Source organism: Armigeres subalbatus, chromosome 1, assembly GCF_024139115.2.
Source record: "Armigeres subalbatus isolate Guangzhou_Male chromosome 1, GZ_Asu_2, whole genome shotgun sequence".
NCBI lineage: Eukaryota > Metazoa > Arthropoda > Insecta > Diptera > Culicidae > Armigeres > Armigeres subalbatus.
The window spans coordinates 153,337,740-153,354,884 of NC_085139.1; the positions used below are offsets into that span (position 1 = coordinate 153,337,740).

Here is a 17,145-nt window from a genome sequence, read left to right on the forward strand (position 1 = left end):
GCAACAATAACGATGTTCATTTGGCTCAGATTTTGACAGTTCTCAATGCTCGATTGGCTCAAAATGACCGCTTTCGCATATCTCTGAATATAGGATCCCTAATCGTTTCATTGGCGCCCAGACTAAAAAACCACCCACTAGTGAGTTTGATCGCTTCGCGTAGTAAAGCTGTCAAATAAGTGATCAGTGTGTAAAGGCTAATTAGTGATATCCGTGACACATTCGCTTAGTCACCTCTCCCCGGACGAAATAGAGTTCGAACTGCTTGTTCGGAAAACGACTGGTACGAGAGTAAAGAACTTGGAGTGCGATTTATTTTAAGTGTGCAGTTTGGGAGTGTACTCAGTGATAACAAAAAAGCCGTTATGCTGGCGGTTCTCGTATCAACAAGCCAATTTACAGGACCAGAACCTTTTTGTAGCTTATCAATTTCTTCTCTTCGTATAGAGCTAGAGGCATGGGAAACGTTTTATCACTTCAAATGTTTCTATGACTCGCAACATTTTAGAATTATCTGAAAGAGACCTAAGCACGTATACGAGTCTCATTACAGGTCATTGTCCAAATCGATATCATTTAAAGCTCATAGGAAAACCTCAAAATGATATGTTTTGCTTCTATGGCACAGAAGAAGAATATTCGGAACATTTGTTATGCTGTTGTCCGGAAATTAAAAAAAACAAGACAAAACCTAACAAATATTTGAGGTGGGTGGAGGGCTTACATGACCAAAAATAGTCTTCTTTAGCTTGAGCTTGAGCTTGATTGACTGCTCGTAGTTGCTACTCCATTATGACCAGATCAGCTGTTCTTGCACAGGGAACCAACAGATGTTTGCTTGGGACTAGCACACATCTTCAATTCACAAGTACTGGTGATCTCATTTGTTAGGTCATACTGGCGCCTGCCACGTCAGAATGCAAGTCAATGTAGGGAAGGGGGAGGAAATGATGATGCAATCACTCGCCCACTGCAAGCCGAATATACCTCTGCACTTGCCACGAGTTCATGCGGAATTTGTTGGAATTTCTGGGTTAGGTTGGAGAGGCAGAGGTCCGTCTTGGTTAACGAGCTGCCAATGTGATAGATAGGAGAAGGTAACTGATGGAATTTCTAATTGGATGTAGGAAACGAGCTCTATAGTTCATTTCCAATTCTAGCAGATTACTGTTAGAATACTCAAGTTGAAGGTATAGGAATAGTAATGGAAACGGTATGGAAGTCCATTTCCAGTTCTAGCGATTGCTAGAACATGAGAAATAAAGAGAAAGATACTAAGTAGGAGAATGGAACGGACCTGGGATTGAACCCACGACCTCCTGCGTATGAGGCAGAAGCAGTAGCCATATGACTACCAAGCTCGATAATGACCAAAAATAGTTAAATGAAAAACTAGCCTATTCAGCAGGTTTGTTTGGAAGTTTTAATAGAACAACTAGAAGTTGGTAGAACGAATCCCAATTTGGTGGTGGATTTCATTAAAAAAAAATCATTCTAAAAACCATTGATTTGTAAAAATGACCATGATGCCCCATTCTGTTGTCCATGCACAACATAAAAAATATTGCATGAAATAAATAATGTGGCTCAACGCAAATATGTTGCATAACATGTACAATGCGTCATTCTTTTTATCGTGCAACATTTTTATCACGCGCAGCATGTCTTAAAACATGTCATATGACATGGTCAAAAAATGTTTCGTTGTACTTCATGTTGCATGATATAAAAAAATGTGGCGTGGCACCGAACTGCTTACGGAGACAGCATTTAACAGATATTTTAAATTGTATAATGATTGATTTTAATGTTAGTGAACTTGTCTTCAAAAATACGATTAAACTAGCGTAAAATGTGAATAAATGAATATTAAACATAGTTTTCTAATGTAATGTGATATAAATCATTAGGAAAATGAAAAATAAAACAAATTTTCTGTTCTTCGTGAAAATTAGGTAATAATAAATAACTACAATAAATTAAAATAAATTAAATAAATTAAATAAATATGAATGGTCTCGTTTCTAGCAGATTTACAAAGTTTTCTTAAAATATGTTTGTGATCCATTGGCGATCTGTCGTTTCTAAAAAAGAAGCAAAGTGATGATATTTCGAGAAATTTACGCGGCGAAATACTAGCCCTTTTATGTATTTCTACTTATTTTAGCTGTATACCGCAGACAAACGTGTGGTTCAGGAAACACCATCTAGTACTTCATTTTTCAAGTATGAATTTGGATACAAATTATACTAGAACGTGTTATCGGAATCCAAATCGAATCACACGTGTGTCTTAAGTACTAATATCCTCTACTCATGTTTCGCCGGATAAATTTGAGCTAAATTTATCGCTCTGCTTCATCTTATCAACGAGTTGATTAACCGCTAATGAAGTTTCTCATTTGTCTGTGCCTAAGAAATTATTCGGAACAATCTTGTCAAATTATTCCAATTGAAGCCGGTATTTGGCTTCTTAGACTGCTTAGTATTCGCAATTTCTTCATCTGTGTCAACATCATTTTCTTCTTCGCTTTCTCCATAGTCGTCTTCTTCAGTGGTAGTTTCTACGAATAAATAGATCTGTATAATATAACAATGCCATATTAAAACTTGTTCAATTACCTTCGGTAACTCCTTTTGTTTCTTTGGAATCATCTTCTTCTTCTTCATCATCATCGTCTTCATCGTCATCATCATCATCTTCCGCACTGTCATCGCCTCCAGTCACGATTGATTCCACGATGTCCGCTATTTCATCTGAACCGTCATCATCCTTGTCCTTCGTATTCGTATTATTAACTTTTATTGCTTCGGCAATTACAGCATTACTTTGTTTTATTGAATTGTTTGCGTCTTTGCTCAAGGCCGGAGTGGTACCAATTTTGTTAAGAGCCGCTTTCTTCTTTTTTTGGTTGGTGGTACCAAGTAGGTCTCCTAGAAAATCCCCTTCCAAAAGACTGAATCCTGTATATCCTGGTTCAGATGATTGTATTTCTGGTTCCTCCAGCTCAGTGCCGTCTTCTTCATCATCATCGTCGTCATCATCATCGTCGTCATCTAAAATGAAAGCGCTGTTAATGTGTTCCATAAATTTGCATTGTAAATGTTACCATCGGCAATTCCCAACGTTCCGAGTAAATCATCAGCTTCATCGTCATCATCGTCGTCATCATCATCATCATCGTCATCTTCATCTCCATCAACATCGGCAATTGGTGGAAGTGGCTCTGGCTCGGTTACCGACAAGCCACGTGGTCCGAACTTGAAGCATGAGACACGCAATACCGCTTCTATTTCATTATCGGCTCTTAGTTCTAGACCAAGACATGCCTTAAAATGATCATCTGCTCTTCTGTTAATGCCATATATACGTCCGCAAAACCGGTTGAAGCCACCTGGCAGTGGTATACATACCGGAGTAGCCTTCCGACCTATTCAAAATTAGAAAAGCTTGAGGTCATTTGGTTAATACATGTTTCAAATGGTGCTGACCTGATATAACGCGACTTGCCAAAACTCGATCTCCAAATTTCACGCCAATGGACATACGATTACCTTCCAAGTATTGAACCGTGGCGCAACCGGGTCCTTTTACAGGGACTAGAGGGAGTGCAAAGTCTCGGCAACAGTTACATTCGTACGTGGTGCATTTGCAATATCGATTTATGGGATTAGCATCATCGGTGTTAACAACTGGTGCTTCGCTGACTGGCTCTTGAGGGACCTGATTGATCTCTTGTAAGACTTCGTTGTTCTCTGAATTGGTTTCTTCATCAGCATTAACATTGCTACTAGCTTCATTGCAGTTAACTTCGTAGCAGTTCACTATTTCACTTGCATCCGCCTCATCAACGGCGTTCGATTCTGAAATGTTACCATCCACTGCATTTTCGCTGTCGCTGTATTCTTCAACATCTTGTCGTAGGACGATAGGGGATTTATTTGTGATTTTGGTACTCTTTTCTGAAAATGCAGAACTGTTAGTTTACTCTCGAGGATGGTTTAGACCAGTATACATACTTTCCAAAACTCTCGCCTGTGAGAGACTCACTACAGCCAATAGAAGTATTATACTTGGGAGCCTCATATCTGCATTAAAAAAGTGAATAAGAGAGTTATAAAACATTTGCTACTGGTCTCCGTAAGGTCAAGAGGGGGGATAATAAAAAATACCAAAATGAAAATTAAAAAAACAAAAACTCGGATTCGTTAAAGATTTTTTTTGAAAATCATCATCTGCGAATCCGTTTATTTTCACGCTGACCAGGAGATTTAAACGTAATACTGCGTTTTTTGTTGACCCCCCCCCCCTTAAAACTTATTATTTTTAGGCAAAAAAAAATCCCTGATAGGAGAGGTATAATTGTTCTTCAATATTTGTAGCGGCCTGAATGGTATGAGAAGATAATATCGTATGTTTCCAAAAGAAAGGTTCAATGACATTAAAGATATGAACTGAAGACGTGACCTCTTTAATAATATAAAATTTGCTGAGTTCGAATCCCGCCTTAATAAGAAGGAAACGGGAAAATTCTCCACTGGACCACTGGGTTGTTCGTTGTGTGTGCCCTGTCCGTTGTGTATGGCTTGGTGACAGTTTTACGACAGAGAAGCTGTTGTGTATTGAGCATTAGTAACCCACGATATTGATGCACCGTTAGGCCTAGTAACCAAGCGCTGCTTAGTAGCAACCTATGCTAGCCAATCAGGCGAAGGTGATGGACCGGCTGCAAGCGGAAGCAGCTAAATGTCATTTGGAAGCAAAAAAAAAACGCTTTATGCGTTATCTCAAAGGCTCATCAAATAACCGTCTAGAATATTCCTTGAACGACAACCCGCAGTTGACTGTATACACGGATGTGGATTGGGGAGGAGATACAGATAATAGAAAATCTCCCACTGGCTACGTTTTCAAAAAAAGGAAGGAGCGATCTCGACAAATTACAAACGACAAGATGTTGTGGCGTATGCCGAATACATTGCACTATCAAGAACCACACAAGAAGCTCTCTGGTGGCAGCAGATGTTGGAGCAAATTAACCGAAGCTGTACTGTACCAATCCTATGTGATTACCAATCAGCATTATGTTTAGCAAGAAATCAAGGTTACAACCCTCGTACAAAACATATTTCGATTCGTTATCATTTTCTTCGCGAAGCATTGAATCGTGGCGATGTTACACTGGATTATGTTCCCACCGATCAACAACCAGCGGACGGCTTTACGAAACCACTTACAAGATACAAACATGAAGCATTCAAGAAACTTCTTGGAATCGTAGGTTAAGGAGGAGTGTTGTGTATTGAGCATTAGTAACCCACGATATTAGTGCACCGTTATGCCTAGTAACCAAGCGCTGCTTAGTAGCAACCTAGTTTGTTTAATTGAAGTAATTAGTTAAATAAATTTTAATTAGTCTCTTTGAGCCCAACCAGTATACACGCATCTTATTAATTCGCAAGAGAAGCAGTGTTATGACAGACGGAGATTTCCATGCTACAATAGATCTAATAACTAACTGGTCACTGTGGCACACCCGAACAAGAAAAAAATAGACGAGGATACCTTCGAGCTGGTCGAGAGATTCGTCTACCACAGATCCTTACTAACTGTCGATTGAGGTGTCAGCAGGTGTTCCACAGGTATCGATCATCGGGCCGGTACTGTGGAATATCAAGTATGAAAGAACAATACGTTTAAATCTTCCGGTCGGCGTGGAAATAGACGGATTCGCGGATGATGTAATGCTTGAGGTTACTGGCCACTCGATGAAGTTGAGCTTGAAGCTTCATATGCGATAAGCAGAGTCGAGGAATGGCTCAACTCAAGTAGGTTGGCGTTAGCACATCACAAGACGGAAGCCGTAGTGGTGCATAACCGCCATGGGTTGCAGGAAGCCAAAATAGCATTTTGAACAAATCAAGCAGCTGATCTTGTGATCAGGATGCATTTATTGGGGGGTTTCTGACTTTTCAATATCCCCAACTTAGCCATCTTGGATTTTTGTATGGAGTTTATGCTCGTTTGTTTACGTTTTGCACTGAAAATTAATGTTTCCCCCCACGCTGATTATTCCCATCTAAGGACGAAGGCGTTTAACGGTTTAACCTATACATACGAAAGGGCCTTGTCTGTGATGCTGTGAACACCTTTTTCAGCCCGGCAACCAACATGTCGCGGATGGGCTGCGAGAACCTCAGTATGTAAAAATAGAGGTAATTGCGGTCCATGCGTGATTGTTGATACGGGGGTGCTCGTCTCCTACGTGAGTGACTGATAAAGACCGTTTGGTTACTTTCGTGACAGGCGATCGACGGGTGGTGAGGTTACCAGCTGTGAAGTAGATGTGCTTTTAATGCCTTGTGCGTTAGCATAAGTGTGGGCATTCTCTATAGTCTTCCCCTGAAGTATTGCTTAATTGCGGGCTGAAAGGTACGGACTGGCGAAAGGGTTTTGGTTTTAGTGGGTTAGGTGAGCCCATCCCAACACTGTCATATACTCAATTAGGAATATATTATATTCAGTGTGTCCCAATTCCTATCCCTTGTATCGATCTGTTAAAGATGACAGCTGTCATCCTTCTGATAGTAAGTACATAAGAGGAAATTGTATATAACCACAAGAGGTTTGCTGTTGTATAAAAGTAATAAAGAGGCTCTCTTCTATTTCAACTGTTAACCGGATCAGTTCGTTTTTTATTGACTTAACAGTGGCGACGAGAGTAAAAAAGTAGTTATTCGCGTGTGAAAGTGATAAAAACGTACAGAAGTTCACCTGTCATAAGACGAGTTTATACAATCCCATTGAATTCCACCACTTAATCGTATCTTGACAGATACGTATTTCGACCTCAAAAGTAAGGCCGTCTTCAATGTCTCGTACTTGACTCGACTAAGTCGAGTCAAGTACGAGACACTGAAGACGGCCTTACTTTTGAGGTCGAAATACGTATCTGTCAAGATACGATTAAGTGGTGGAATTCAATGGGATTGTATAAACTCGTCTTATGACAGGTGAAAACATTCCACTAAAAAGCTCAAAATAATTTTCTTATGTACAGAAGTTGTTGGCTGCTCCGGGTTAGCTTGTGTCGGACGGTAGCAAGGGTATACGGAGGCGGATTATATTCGGATTAAAGGTAATTGGTGACCATTTTTTTTGTGCCTTTCCAAAGTGTATCCGAGCTGAGAACTTGAAATTGAAAAGTGTTGGAAGAAGTCAATTGTTTAGTGATTGTTTTGTTTGACAAAGAATGCTTGCTTTGTGAATTGATAGTAAAAGTTTCTATTCTCTTGTTTTCATTTATAGTCGGTCGAAAGTGACGCTAGTTTCGTTCTTTTGTTTGGGCATTTGAAAGCGAGCCAGGTTGAGTTGATTCCCTGGTACAGGCAGTAACGGAAGCAAGCCAAAGAGCCTCTGAGCAATAACGCTAGGCCAGTTAGTCGATATTCCGAGAACAGAGGTGGAAAGCATTAAAGGCATTCATCGGTGCGGAAATCTTAATAGTTCGGATAACAGTGAAGGATAGCTGAGAAGATACGTGGCACATCGGTGCGTATCGGGATCGATTCGTTTTGGGAACATCGACCGACCAAGAGGATAAACACGAGCGTTGGAGGAGACGGTAACTTAAGCGTAAGCGGACAACCAGCGGCGCAGGAATCGATTGGATCGAAGGCGCGGGAATCGATCGATCCGAGGCGAGACCGGCAACAATAGGAGGGTTTGGCAAGCAGCAGTTTGCTAGACAAAGATTGCTATCGGAGCCCATCTCCTAACGGCCCACAGGGGGCAGATAAAGCTAGTCAAAACCAATGAACGAAGGCGAAATGTTTCGTTTCATGTGGGAGGAGATGAGACAACAGTACGGACACACAAGCGAAAATTTGTCGATTCTGAGGATGATGAACCGTTCCACGGGTTTGACGTCGAGGCCACCCGCCAGAAATGAACTACACCCGGGAGCGTTGCAGGAATGTGTTGAAGTTTTTCCATCAGGAAGTTCGAAGGCGCCATTTGTGTTGAGGCGTTCGAATAGAAAGAAACAGAAATCTAGCCATAATGAATTTCTAAGTAGTTTCGAGTAAAAAAGGTATTGAGTTCAGCTACTAAATGCAATCGAGAATTATAGGTATAAAATACAACATGATCTAAATATATACGAATACAGTCGTTTGTTTATATTATCAAATCGATGTTATTAGATAGTGATATAAGTATGAACTAAATAAGGGAGGAGTTGTCATATACTCAATTAGGAATATATTATATTCAGTGTGTCTCAATTCCTATCCCTTGTATCGATCTGTTAAAGATGACAGCTGTCATCCTTCTGATAGTAAGTACATAAGAGGAAATTGTATATAACCACAAGAGGTTTGCTGTTGTATAAAAGTAATAAAGAGGCTCTCTTCTATTTCAACTGTTAACCGGATCAGTTCGTTTTTTATTGTTAAAAACACTACCAGAGTTAACCTCCTCAGGTGTCTGTTTGCAGATTTCCGTTTAACCTTGCTAAAAAAAAAGATCCTTATTAACGGCTGATAATAATGTAAAAAAGGGATCCGAAGGCGCATCATCTGTGGAAGTCGAGTCAGAAGAAACTGCGGTCAAAGAAGATTCACATCCGCACCTAATGTATCATGTACAAAACGCTCATAAGGCCGTTAGTCTTCTACGGAATGAAACTGGAAACATACTTTTCGGAAAATGTAAAAAATCGTTGTAAATAGTTATAAGAAAAATAATATTCAAATGAGGTTTCCGCATAAAACGTTTGCTGAAGTAGGTCGCTGGGGATGCGTTTCGCGTAAATCAAAACCTTATTTACCGGACATTGGAGAAAAAGCACCCCCCATAGCTGCATAAAAACACATACTCATATACATAAAACATAACACATAAAACATAAAACAAATCGCCATACCAGCAACGGCCTTCAAAATCTTCTGTTTTCTACGATTCGAGATTAGTCAATCTGCTAATTTCAGGAGAAAAAGCACAGCACATGTTTCCCTCAATGGGTGCAAATACCGTAAGCCGCTCTCTGAATCTCCAGATACACACCCTTGCGGTATCCAGTTTTCCGCGAGCGGTAATGGCCGCCAGCTTGCCTGCGGGTTAGTCTCTGATTTGACATTTCTGGAGGTCAACTGCACCCACCGCTCCGAGCATTCTGACCAATGTGGCATAAAAGAAGGTGCTGATTAAGTGAATTCAAGCCTTTTTATATACTACATTGATCAAAATTCTCGAACGGTGGGTGCAGTTGACCTCCAGAAATGTCAAATCAGAGACTAACCCGCAGGCAAGCTGGCGGCCATTACCGCTCGCGGAAAACTGGATATGATGAGATGTCTCGACGTTGACCGTTTGTGACCGGAGTGCCGGTGGAGAGTTACGAACGAGCTAAGATTCGAGAAAGACAACAAAATGAACCGGCATCATAGACCTGTGCAGGAGTTCATCAAATTTACTCACCCGATGGATTTTGACATTTGAGCGGGTCGTCCACTCGAACAAAAGTTCATTTTGCGTTCATTATGCGACCCGCTCAAACGTCATAATTTCTTGGGGGAGTTCATTTTGCGTTAGTCTATAACGCGATATCTCTCTCTTGGTGTGGTAAACAATCCGTGTAGTGTAAGCCCAAAACTGCGTATTATTTGGTACCCAGCAGCAAAATTACTAAGAACAGAATATCTCTCAACGATAGCTGCATAAATCCATCGAAATGGCCGAAAGGAATCCAATGTAGAGAGTTCAGGGAATTCTCAAATACAACAATGCTCTACATAGATATAAGTTTTCAATAAGACAACATTATGTCAGTTGATCGTTGTTAGGAGTGCTATGTGGTTTCCGGCAGCGAATTTCGCAAGTGAAATTAAAAAGAAGTATCGACATTTACAGTGGTTTCTTCACGAAAGCGATCCATCAAAGAAACCCGATGATCACCTTTGACACTACGTGGATGAATATCTTGATAGTCGTGATCAAGATGTATTCACCACTAGGTGTTCCAATAAGCAAAATTCACTATTCAGCCATCTTGGATTTTAGTATGGGAGAGCCAGCGGGTTTGTTTTCGTTTTGCACTGAAAATGAATTTTCCACCCCCGCCTTCTTATCTTCCATAAACTTGGCAAATTGGAGCACCTAGTAGTGTATTCATCTTGGTCGTGATACAGAAGAAGAGATGGCGAAATAGACTAACGCAAAATGAACTCCCCCAAGAAATTATGACGTTTGAGCGGGTCGCATAATGAACGCAAAATGAACTTTTGTTCGAGAAAACGACCCGCTCAAATGTCAAAATCCATCGGGTGAGTGAATTCGATGAACCCCTGCATAAGTCTATTGGCTACGGATGCAAGGAAGTTTCAAGAGCAGGAACTTTTCTAGTTCGGATCTGGAGATCAAATTCGCAGGAAATGTTGCTTAGTGCTTAGGAGAACGCGCAGAAAAGTCACTTCGAAGGATTTCAGTATCGAACAGAAGTGTTATGGTTTATTTTATCTTACTTGTAAGTGACAAATGTTTGAATGTAATTGTGCATGTACCATTACTGAATGTTCTGTGTTTGGGCCAAAAGATAGGCATTAAAAATCTATATACAAAAAATGCATTTCTGTTTGTCTGAACCTTATAAACTCGGAAACTACTGAACCGATCCGCGTGAAACTTTATATGTAGAGGTTTTTGGGGCTGAGGATGGTTCTTAAGATGGTTCGGGACCCCTCCCTCTTGGAAAGGGGGGCTCTCATACAAATGAAACATCAATTTCTGCATAACTTGAGAATCAATCAAACAAATGTAACCAAGTTTGGCATGTGAAGGTTTTGGAAGGAAAAATATGTTTCAAAATCCCTCCCCCTTCTGAAAAGGGGGGCTCCCATACAGCTGAAGCATATATTTCTGCATAACTCGAGAACTAATCGGAGAATAAATAAATTTTAGACGAAACAAAGTTCGTCGGGTCTGCTAGTTATAAATAGAGTAGAGTGGGGCAAGAGTGCGCGTGGGGTAAGAGTACGTTTTCGATTTTTTGAAGTAACAAAAATAGATAAACTAGCAGCAATGCATCAGTTTGACAGGTATTCTGGCCAACTATTATCATGTGTAATTGTAAACGATTTGAATAAACAACAAGGGAGATATGGAGTTAGATAACTTTTTGATCATTTTGCTAAAAATAATTTGATTTCCGCAACTAGTATTTCATTACCATATATACGTTCAATCAGGTGAACATTATACCATTTCAATAACCTATTGTATAGAGTACTTTATGGTACAGAACACCAATCCGGCTAGTTTTCCAAGAAGTCAAAACCATTACTTGAATAATTTTTGGGACTGTGGGGTGAAAGTACGCAGGAACCGGTGGGGCAAGAGTACGCATATGAATCTTCAAGTTATGATGTCAAACCCGTATCTCCGGCCGAAATAAGACTTCTTCCAAAGCGTAAAGATCCACAACTAAGAAAAAAGGGACAGAATTCGAATTTATCACAAGTTTTTAGGATAAGTTGAACTAATTCAGTGTTAGAAAGGAATTAGCGAACAAAGCACTGAAGCGAAATAATGAAATTGTATTAGGACTTGTTGTACACCTAAACATAGTACGAAAACACAATTTCATCTAAATGATAATTTCATTTAATCAAAAGAAACATTCATAAATTACGCAACGTTTAGCTGGGAGGGGTTGCGAGATATGTGACGATCCATATAATTTTTAGAGGATTCATACAAATAGTGTAAGATAGGGGGAGGGGGGATGAGTGATGAAATAGCCAAATTTTACGTTACGTGATTGGTGGACTTTCTTTAAGGAAAATGCCTTTGTATACGCCACGCGAAACCTGATAAATATTTTTGTATATATGTATAAAAAACAATGGTTGTTCGACTGAAAGTGCCCATTTTTAGGACCCCCTCCCCCTCTAAAAGTTACGTAATCTTTAAACATTCCGTAATATATGCTCATTAAACATCAATTAAATGTTATTAACTTTTATTTGTGTTAATATATACTTAAAGCACATGATTGGATAAATGCGTACTCTTACCCCACCCGATGCGCACTTTTACCCCACCGGTGGGGTAAGAGTGCGTTTTTCACTTGTCTTGCAATAAGGGTTCTACAAAAACGAATCTCAATAATTCCAATATTTTTTCCACTGGGTAACATAAAGGAAGAGTATAAGAATCATCGACACTGATTTGATATGCAGAAGCTTGCTTCATAAGGGCCACATGATCGATTGAAAACTAAGTGCGTACTCTTGCCCCACTCTACTCTATAGATTCCCAGACGCAGACTCTATATTGCTGGAACCACATGGCACAAATTAATTCAAGGTGCCCAAATAGGATCGGAATCCTACACACTTAACTCATTTTACAGTATTCGGTAAATTTTACCGAAATCTCAACAGCAGAACTGTTCGGTAATTATTTTACAGATTTATTGTAATATTTTCCATTGTTCAACTGTCAAAATCACCGAAAATCAGTAAAATTATTTACCGAACAGTTCTGCTGTTGAGATTTCGGTAAAATTTTACCGAATTCGGTGATTTATTTTAAGTGTGTAAGCAAAAATAAGGCTATGGCTACAGCACCTAATTACTGTAGACAAAAATGCGCAATACGCAATAAAATTATATTTGCGGGATTTGGCTGATGGGCCAAGATCTAATATGAAACCTTGTCATATCCCGTAATGGGCAACACATTGGACGTTTCTCTCGGGGCACAGAGAGTCTATTATTTTAATTTATTGAATGTGTGGCTGTTTGTTTATTTTATATGTCCGTGATTTTTGACCCTTCCTTCGGAAATGTCTATAATTTCGCTTTGTATGCGTTACGCAGGCGTGTTACGTATTAATCTATTAATAAATCTCTTAAATTATGAAATAAAATGTATGGTATTTGGAACAAATTCACTTTAATATTAAAAATATAATTATAAAAAATGACATGACATGAAAATATACTTATTTTCCTGATTTTTTTCAAAGAAATAATTGATTTTAATTGAAGAACATATAGAAGCATGTACCAAACAGTCTTCTCAGAAAAGCAAAAACGTGAAAATTTGAAGAGATTTCAAAAATTTCTTCAGTGGGAGCTAGATAGCAAATGTGAGCATGTTTTGAGACACTAATAGACCACTTATATGCATGTATGTGTGCGTTTGTGTGCAAATTCTGAAATTTACTAACATATAAATCTCACTCATTTTTAAGATATTAAACTAGATTAGTACCGTCGTCGGGGGTGACAATGGGTCAAATGGGGGTGAGAATGGGTCACTGTTTCAAGTACTTAGAATGCTTGTAGAATATATTGAATGTATCTGATGGCAAGAAGACTGAAATGTAAGAGACCTTTTTGAACGATTTTGCTATCCGACCGCCAGGCTGCCGGTGAGAGCGATGACCCCCCGGATAAAAATGTACTATTGGTTCAATAGTGAAAACAATTGAATTACCATACAATGTACGGTATACAATAGGATATATTGTTTCTTGATGGTTGCACAGATTGTATCCACACTGAGGATACAATACAACAACATATTTTTCTAATGTAACAATACTTGCAATTGTTTTTGAATCATTTTCGTACATAAGATTCATACATTGATAACTTTTGAAACGTTTCTTTACATTGCATATAAACTATATAACAATATTTGCCTCGTAGCGCCAAATATGTATTTTTTCCCTTTAAATTGCATTGTTGAACAGTAAAGCTGTCACAACTGAGATATGAAAAAATCGTATTGTTTTACTATACAAATACAATACAATCCAATGTATTTTGAACAGTTTTGTTCGGATATTTCAACAATATATTAACCATACACTCTATTGTGTGACGAAAAATATGTATGGAAAAATCTCAGATTTTGTATAGTTACGATACTTAACAACCCGTACATTCTATTGCGAAAACTTCATTTACATTTGAGTAAATGGTTCATAGCAATGCATTCTAATGTATTTCTATGATTTCAATTCTCAAGAACATCCTCGGGAGACACTACAGACACCTATAGAGTTCCGTTTGAAAATACTACGGAGTTATCTTTGGAGTTGGTTTCAAGCTGTATCAATTTTATTCATCAATTCCAATAAAATAAAACGCACTTGCGTTACGGCTACAAAGGGAAATCAATATGAAACTGTGCGTCGATCAACCAATCATGTCACATTTTTTGTATGCAATATGCGACTACAATGGTGACCAAAATCAACAATGATCAACTGCATAACTTTCCCTCTTGACAATTTTAATAGCTGGAATGCGAAACATACATGCAAACAGACATAAACTGACGTAACAATGATTCGAATGTCATGCTTTATTCTATTGTAAAAACTTCATATTGATAATAACCTCGTTTAAATTATGATTTTAACAGAATTAAATTTGCCAAAAAGAAAGATGTGACACGTTTATCAGCAGGTAGATAGATGCAGAGAGAGGCGCTAAATTTTTCTGTTCGGAGTGAAAGTGGAGGCCATATGAATCGTTTCATGCGGACACTGCACTGGCACTGATGATCAAAATTGGTTTTGCCCCGACGACTCACCTCTCACGGATGTGTGTCATACGCATGCATTCAAATTTTAGGTATTGTATTTGTTCCATTATTAATGACATGTTAATGTTAAAACAGGATAATAATGTTCGCAAAAAGGACAATTTCGGCTTAATCAATGTTTAAAAAAAACTATAAACAAAGCATTTTGCGCTCCAACTCTTTGATTTTGATATGGCTACATATGTTATGAATTCAAGGAGCAGTAACCCTGTTGATGTGTCTGCAGAACTACCAGATTCATCTCCAGACAGCGGGTTGTATGTCAAGGCAATTGTATGACCTAATTTCCGATTTTACTAATGCTTTCATGAGCTGTTAAACAACCTCACAGCATAAGGTCAACAACAACTGTTCATGATACGTTGATCATATGATCCTAATCATCAATACACTATGAATAGCATCCAGACAACTTGAAATAATTAAAATAGCACAAAAGCTGAACTTTTTATGAACAACTCAATTATACTCAAGAGTGCATACTTGTAGATGTTTAACGGTACAAACGATGAGTAAACAATCGGATGCATACCATACACTTAATGCTCTCATTAGAAAAGCATATAGCATTGCATGGAATGGCAGCAGTCGTACCATTTGTTTTTTTTTAACTCTTCAAACATCGATTTATTGCTGCCTAACTTTGCTTGATACACATTATTGCATTGGTCATTCGATAAAAAGAAAGTGATTTACAAACAATTTGTCGAATTAATTCCAAATCCATAGATTCTCATCAGCTGTAGCTGAGAAAGTAAAAGCTATGGCTTATTAATGCTTCGAATCTGGAATTTAAATTGGCCTTTGCGAAGATTGTCTCTTTCGTCTTCACCTTCGCATAGTCTTTTCCGGAACAATATGATAATTTTGTGCTACATTCTCTGGTGGGCACATTTTTATGTCGCGTTGTCTCTACGCCAATTCATTTTGGGATCTTAATTAATGCATACCTTCGTAAGCACGAGTTACCTGTGGGAAAGCGCCTACAATATCAAAATCGATATGTCGTGAACGGAAAGCAAAAAAGTAGGCGCAGACAAAAAAGAAAACTGTACTATATAGGAATAACGGTTCCTTTTCGCGAAGCTACCGTTTTGTGTTGCCTATATTCGATTGGCTTAAGTGCGATGCACTGGGCTTATGCTCGCTGTAGTATCCGGTGGCCTACTGCTTTACTCTGCGATCGAACTATTGGAATTTCAGATGCAGCAACCAAAGAAACTACACGAATTGTCCCAATTACGTACGCATTATGTTCTCATTTGAGTAGGATCAGTTGATTCACTAATTCATTATATTTTTGATAAATGTTTTTATTTTTTTCGTTTAACTGAAATCACAGTCATCCAAACTTAAACTGATTCCCTCATTTAAATCACTTTTTCAACGTTTCACAGTTATCTAACCTTGGGCATGTGCGTAGATCGCTCCGTTTAAATATCCTCACGCAACACTTTCTTTCTTAAAATCTTCCCGTAACCGAACACTATCTTGGCCTTGAGAATCGAAGCAACCTTCTTCGGTGGCTTTTCGCTCACGACTGGACTGCTCGATCGCGCCAGGTGTAAAGCTAAGGTATCTAATATCGAAGAATAAGACGAAAGAGGATTCACCCATTGAGCTATGTTCGTCTCAAGGTGTATTCCGCAGAAGAAGCGTTTTGTCCACTTAAACTGGCGCGCAAGTCCCGCTGCTTTCTGTTTATATTTCGTTTCGGTTTCGTGGGTATCGATTATCCGATCTGTATCGATGAAAACGATACCATGGCAATGAAATTGAGAGCAAAATTTAGTTATTGTCCGCATATTCTGATGACCATATTCTGATGATCATCTGAATTGCGTGGATATCCATTTTTACAGCGCTTAGTAAGAGAGTTTTTCCATCATTAAATTGTTTTCAAATTATGCGAAAGACGCACATTTGATGCACGTTTGTCAGACATGATTTCACATGACCCATAACGGGGATTTTTGTAGTTCAGTGGCGAGTGGCGCGGCTGCGAAGCAGATCTCGTTGGATTTGAATCTCGATTAGGTTTATAGGTATTAATTTTGGATGGGAAATATTCATGATTTGTGTGTAGATCGCAGGATCTTCCAGAGCATAGCGGTAAGAGCTTTGCTAATAAGAAAGATCATGTAGAAGGTGGGTGGGTTCGGTTTCCGCGGTCCAGTCTAGAAAATTTTTGGTTGGACATTTTATCAACTTTCCTCAGAATAAGAGTATCATTGTGTTAGTCTTCTGAAAAATATACGAATTTGAAAAAAAAAACTTGGCATAGGTTTACCCAATTAATAATTGTGATTTTCCTAATATACATTAAGCTGTCTTGGCGCAATGTAGGGGATGTAATGCTAACTAAAAGAGCAAAACGATATTTCGTATTCTTCCTATACCTATTTTTCAGCATTTATGAATTCAAAACGAAAGCTTTATGTTCTTAACTGCAGCAGTTTAAGCGCCACTCTCTTTTAGGAGATACTGTTGTTGTTTTCAAATAGATGTCCGGCTTGAGACAC

At 38.8% G+C, this 17,145-nt stretch overlaps 1 protein-coding gene and 1 long non-coding RNA gene across 3 annotated transcripts; one reads left to right on the top strand and one right to left on the bottom strand.

The window, feature by feature from the left end:
• The first annotated feature begins 144 nt into the window (after nucleotides 1-144).
• Nucleotides 145-8,443, top strand: LOC134205306 (uncharacterized). The gene is made up of 3 exons (XR_009978113.1): nucleotides 145-283; nucleotides 7,062-7,139; nucleotides 7,310-8,443. It is a non-coding gene; the product is annotated as an uncharacterized LOC134205306 (long non-coding RNA).
• Nucleotides 1,932-16,187, bottom strand: LOC134205305 (uncharacterized). 2 transcript variants are annotated; one of them, XM_062680449.1, is made up of 7 exons: nucleotides 16,030-16,165; nucleotides 5,567-5,664; nucleotides 4,021-4,089; nucleotides 3,493-3,963; nucleotides 3,111-3,431; nucleotides 2,623-3,057; nucleotides 1,932-2,564 (listed from the first exon to the last, which is right to left on the bottom strand). In XM_062680449.1, exons 3-7 carry the CDS (start codon nucleotides 4,085-4,087, stop codon nucleotides 2,413-2,415), a joined length of 1,446 nt encoding a protein of 481 aa, XP_062536433.1. In that variant the 5' UTR covers nucleotides 4,088-4,089; nucleotides 5,567-5,664; nucleotides 16,030-16,165; the 3' UTR covers nucleotides 1,932-2,412. The 2 variants fall into 2 exon arrangements, with proteins under 2 accessions (XP_062536433.1, XP_062536432.1); XM_062680448.1 differs by lacking the exon at nucleotides 5,567-5,664 and having other exon boundaries at nucleotides 16,030-16,187.
• Nucleotides 16,188-17,145: the final 958 nt, after the last annotated feature.

Excerpts from the sequence above, each read along its gene's own strand:
- LOC134205305 (XM_062680448.1), bottom strand. The coding sequence starts at position 4,087 with ATGAGGCTCCCAAGTATAATACTTCTATTGGCTGTAGTGAGTCTCTCA. Across the intron at positions 3,432-3,492 it reads GGCAAGTCGCGTTATATCAG|GTCGGAAGGCTACTCCGGTA; the intron begins GTCAGCACCATT and ends AATTTTGAATAG. Across the intron at positions 3,058-3,110 it reads AACGTTGGGAATTGCCGATG|ATGACGACGATGATGATGAC; the intron begins GTAACATTTACA and ends CTTTCATTTTAG.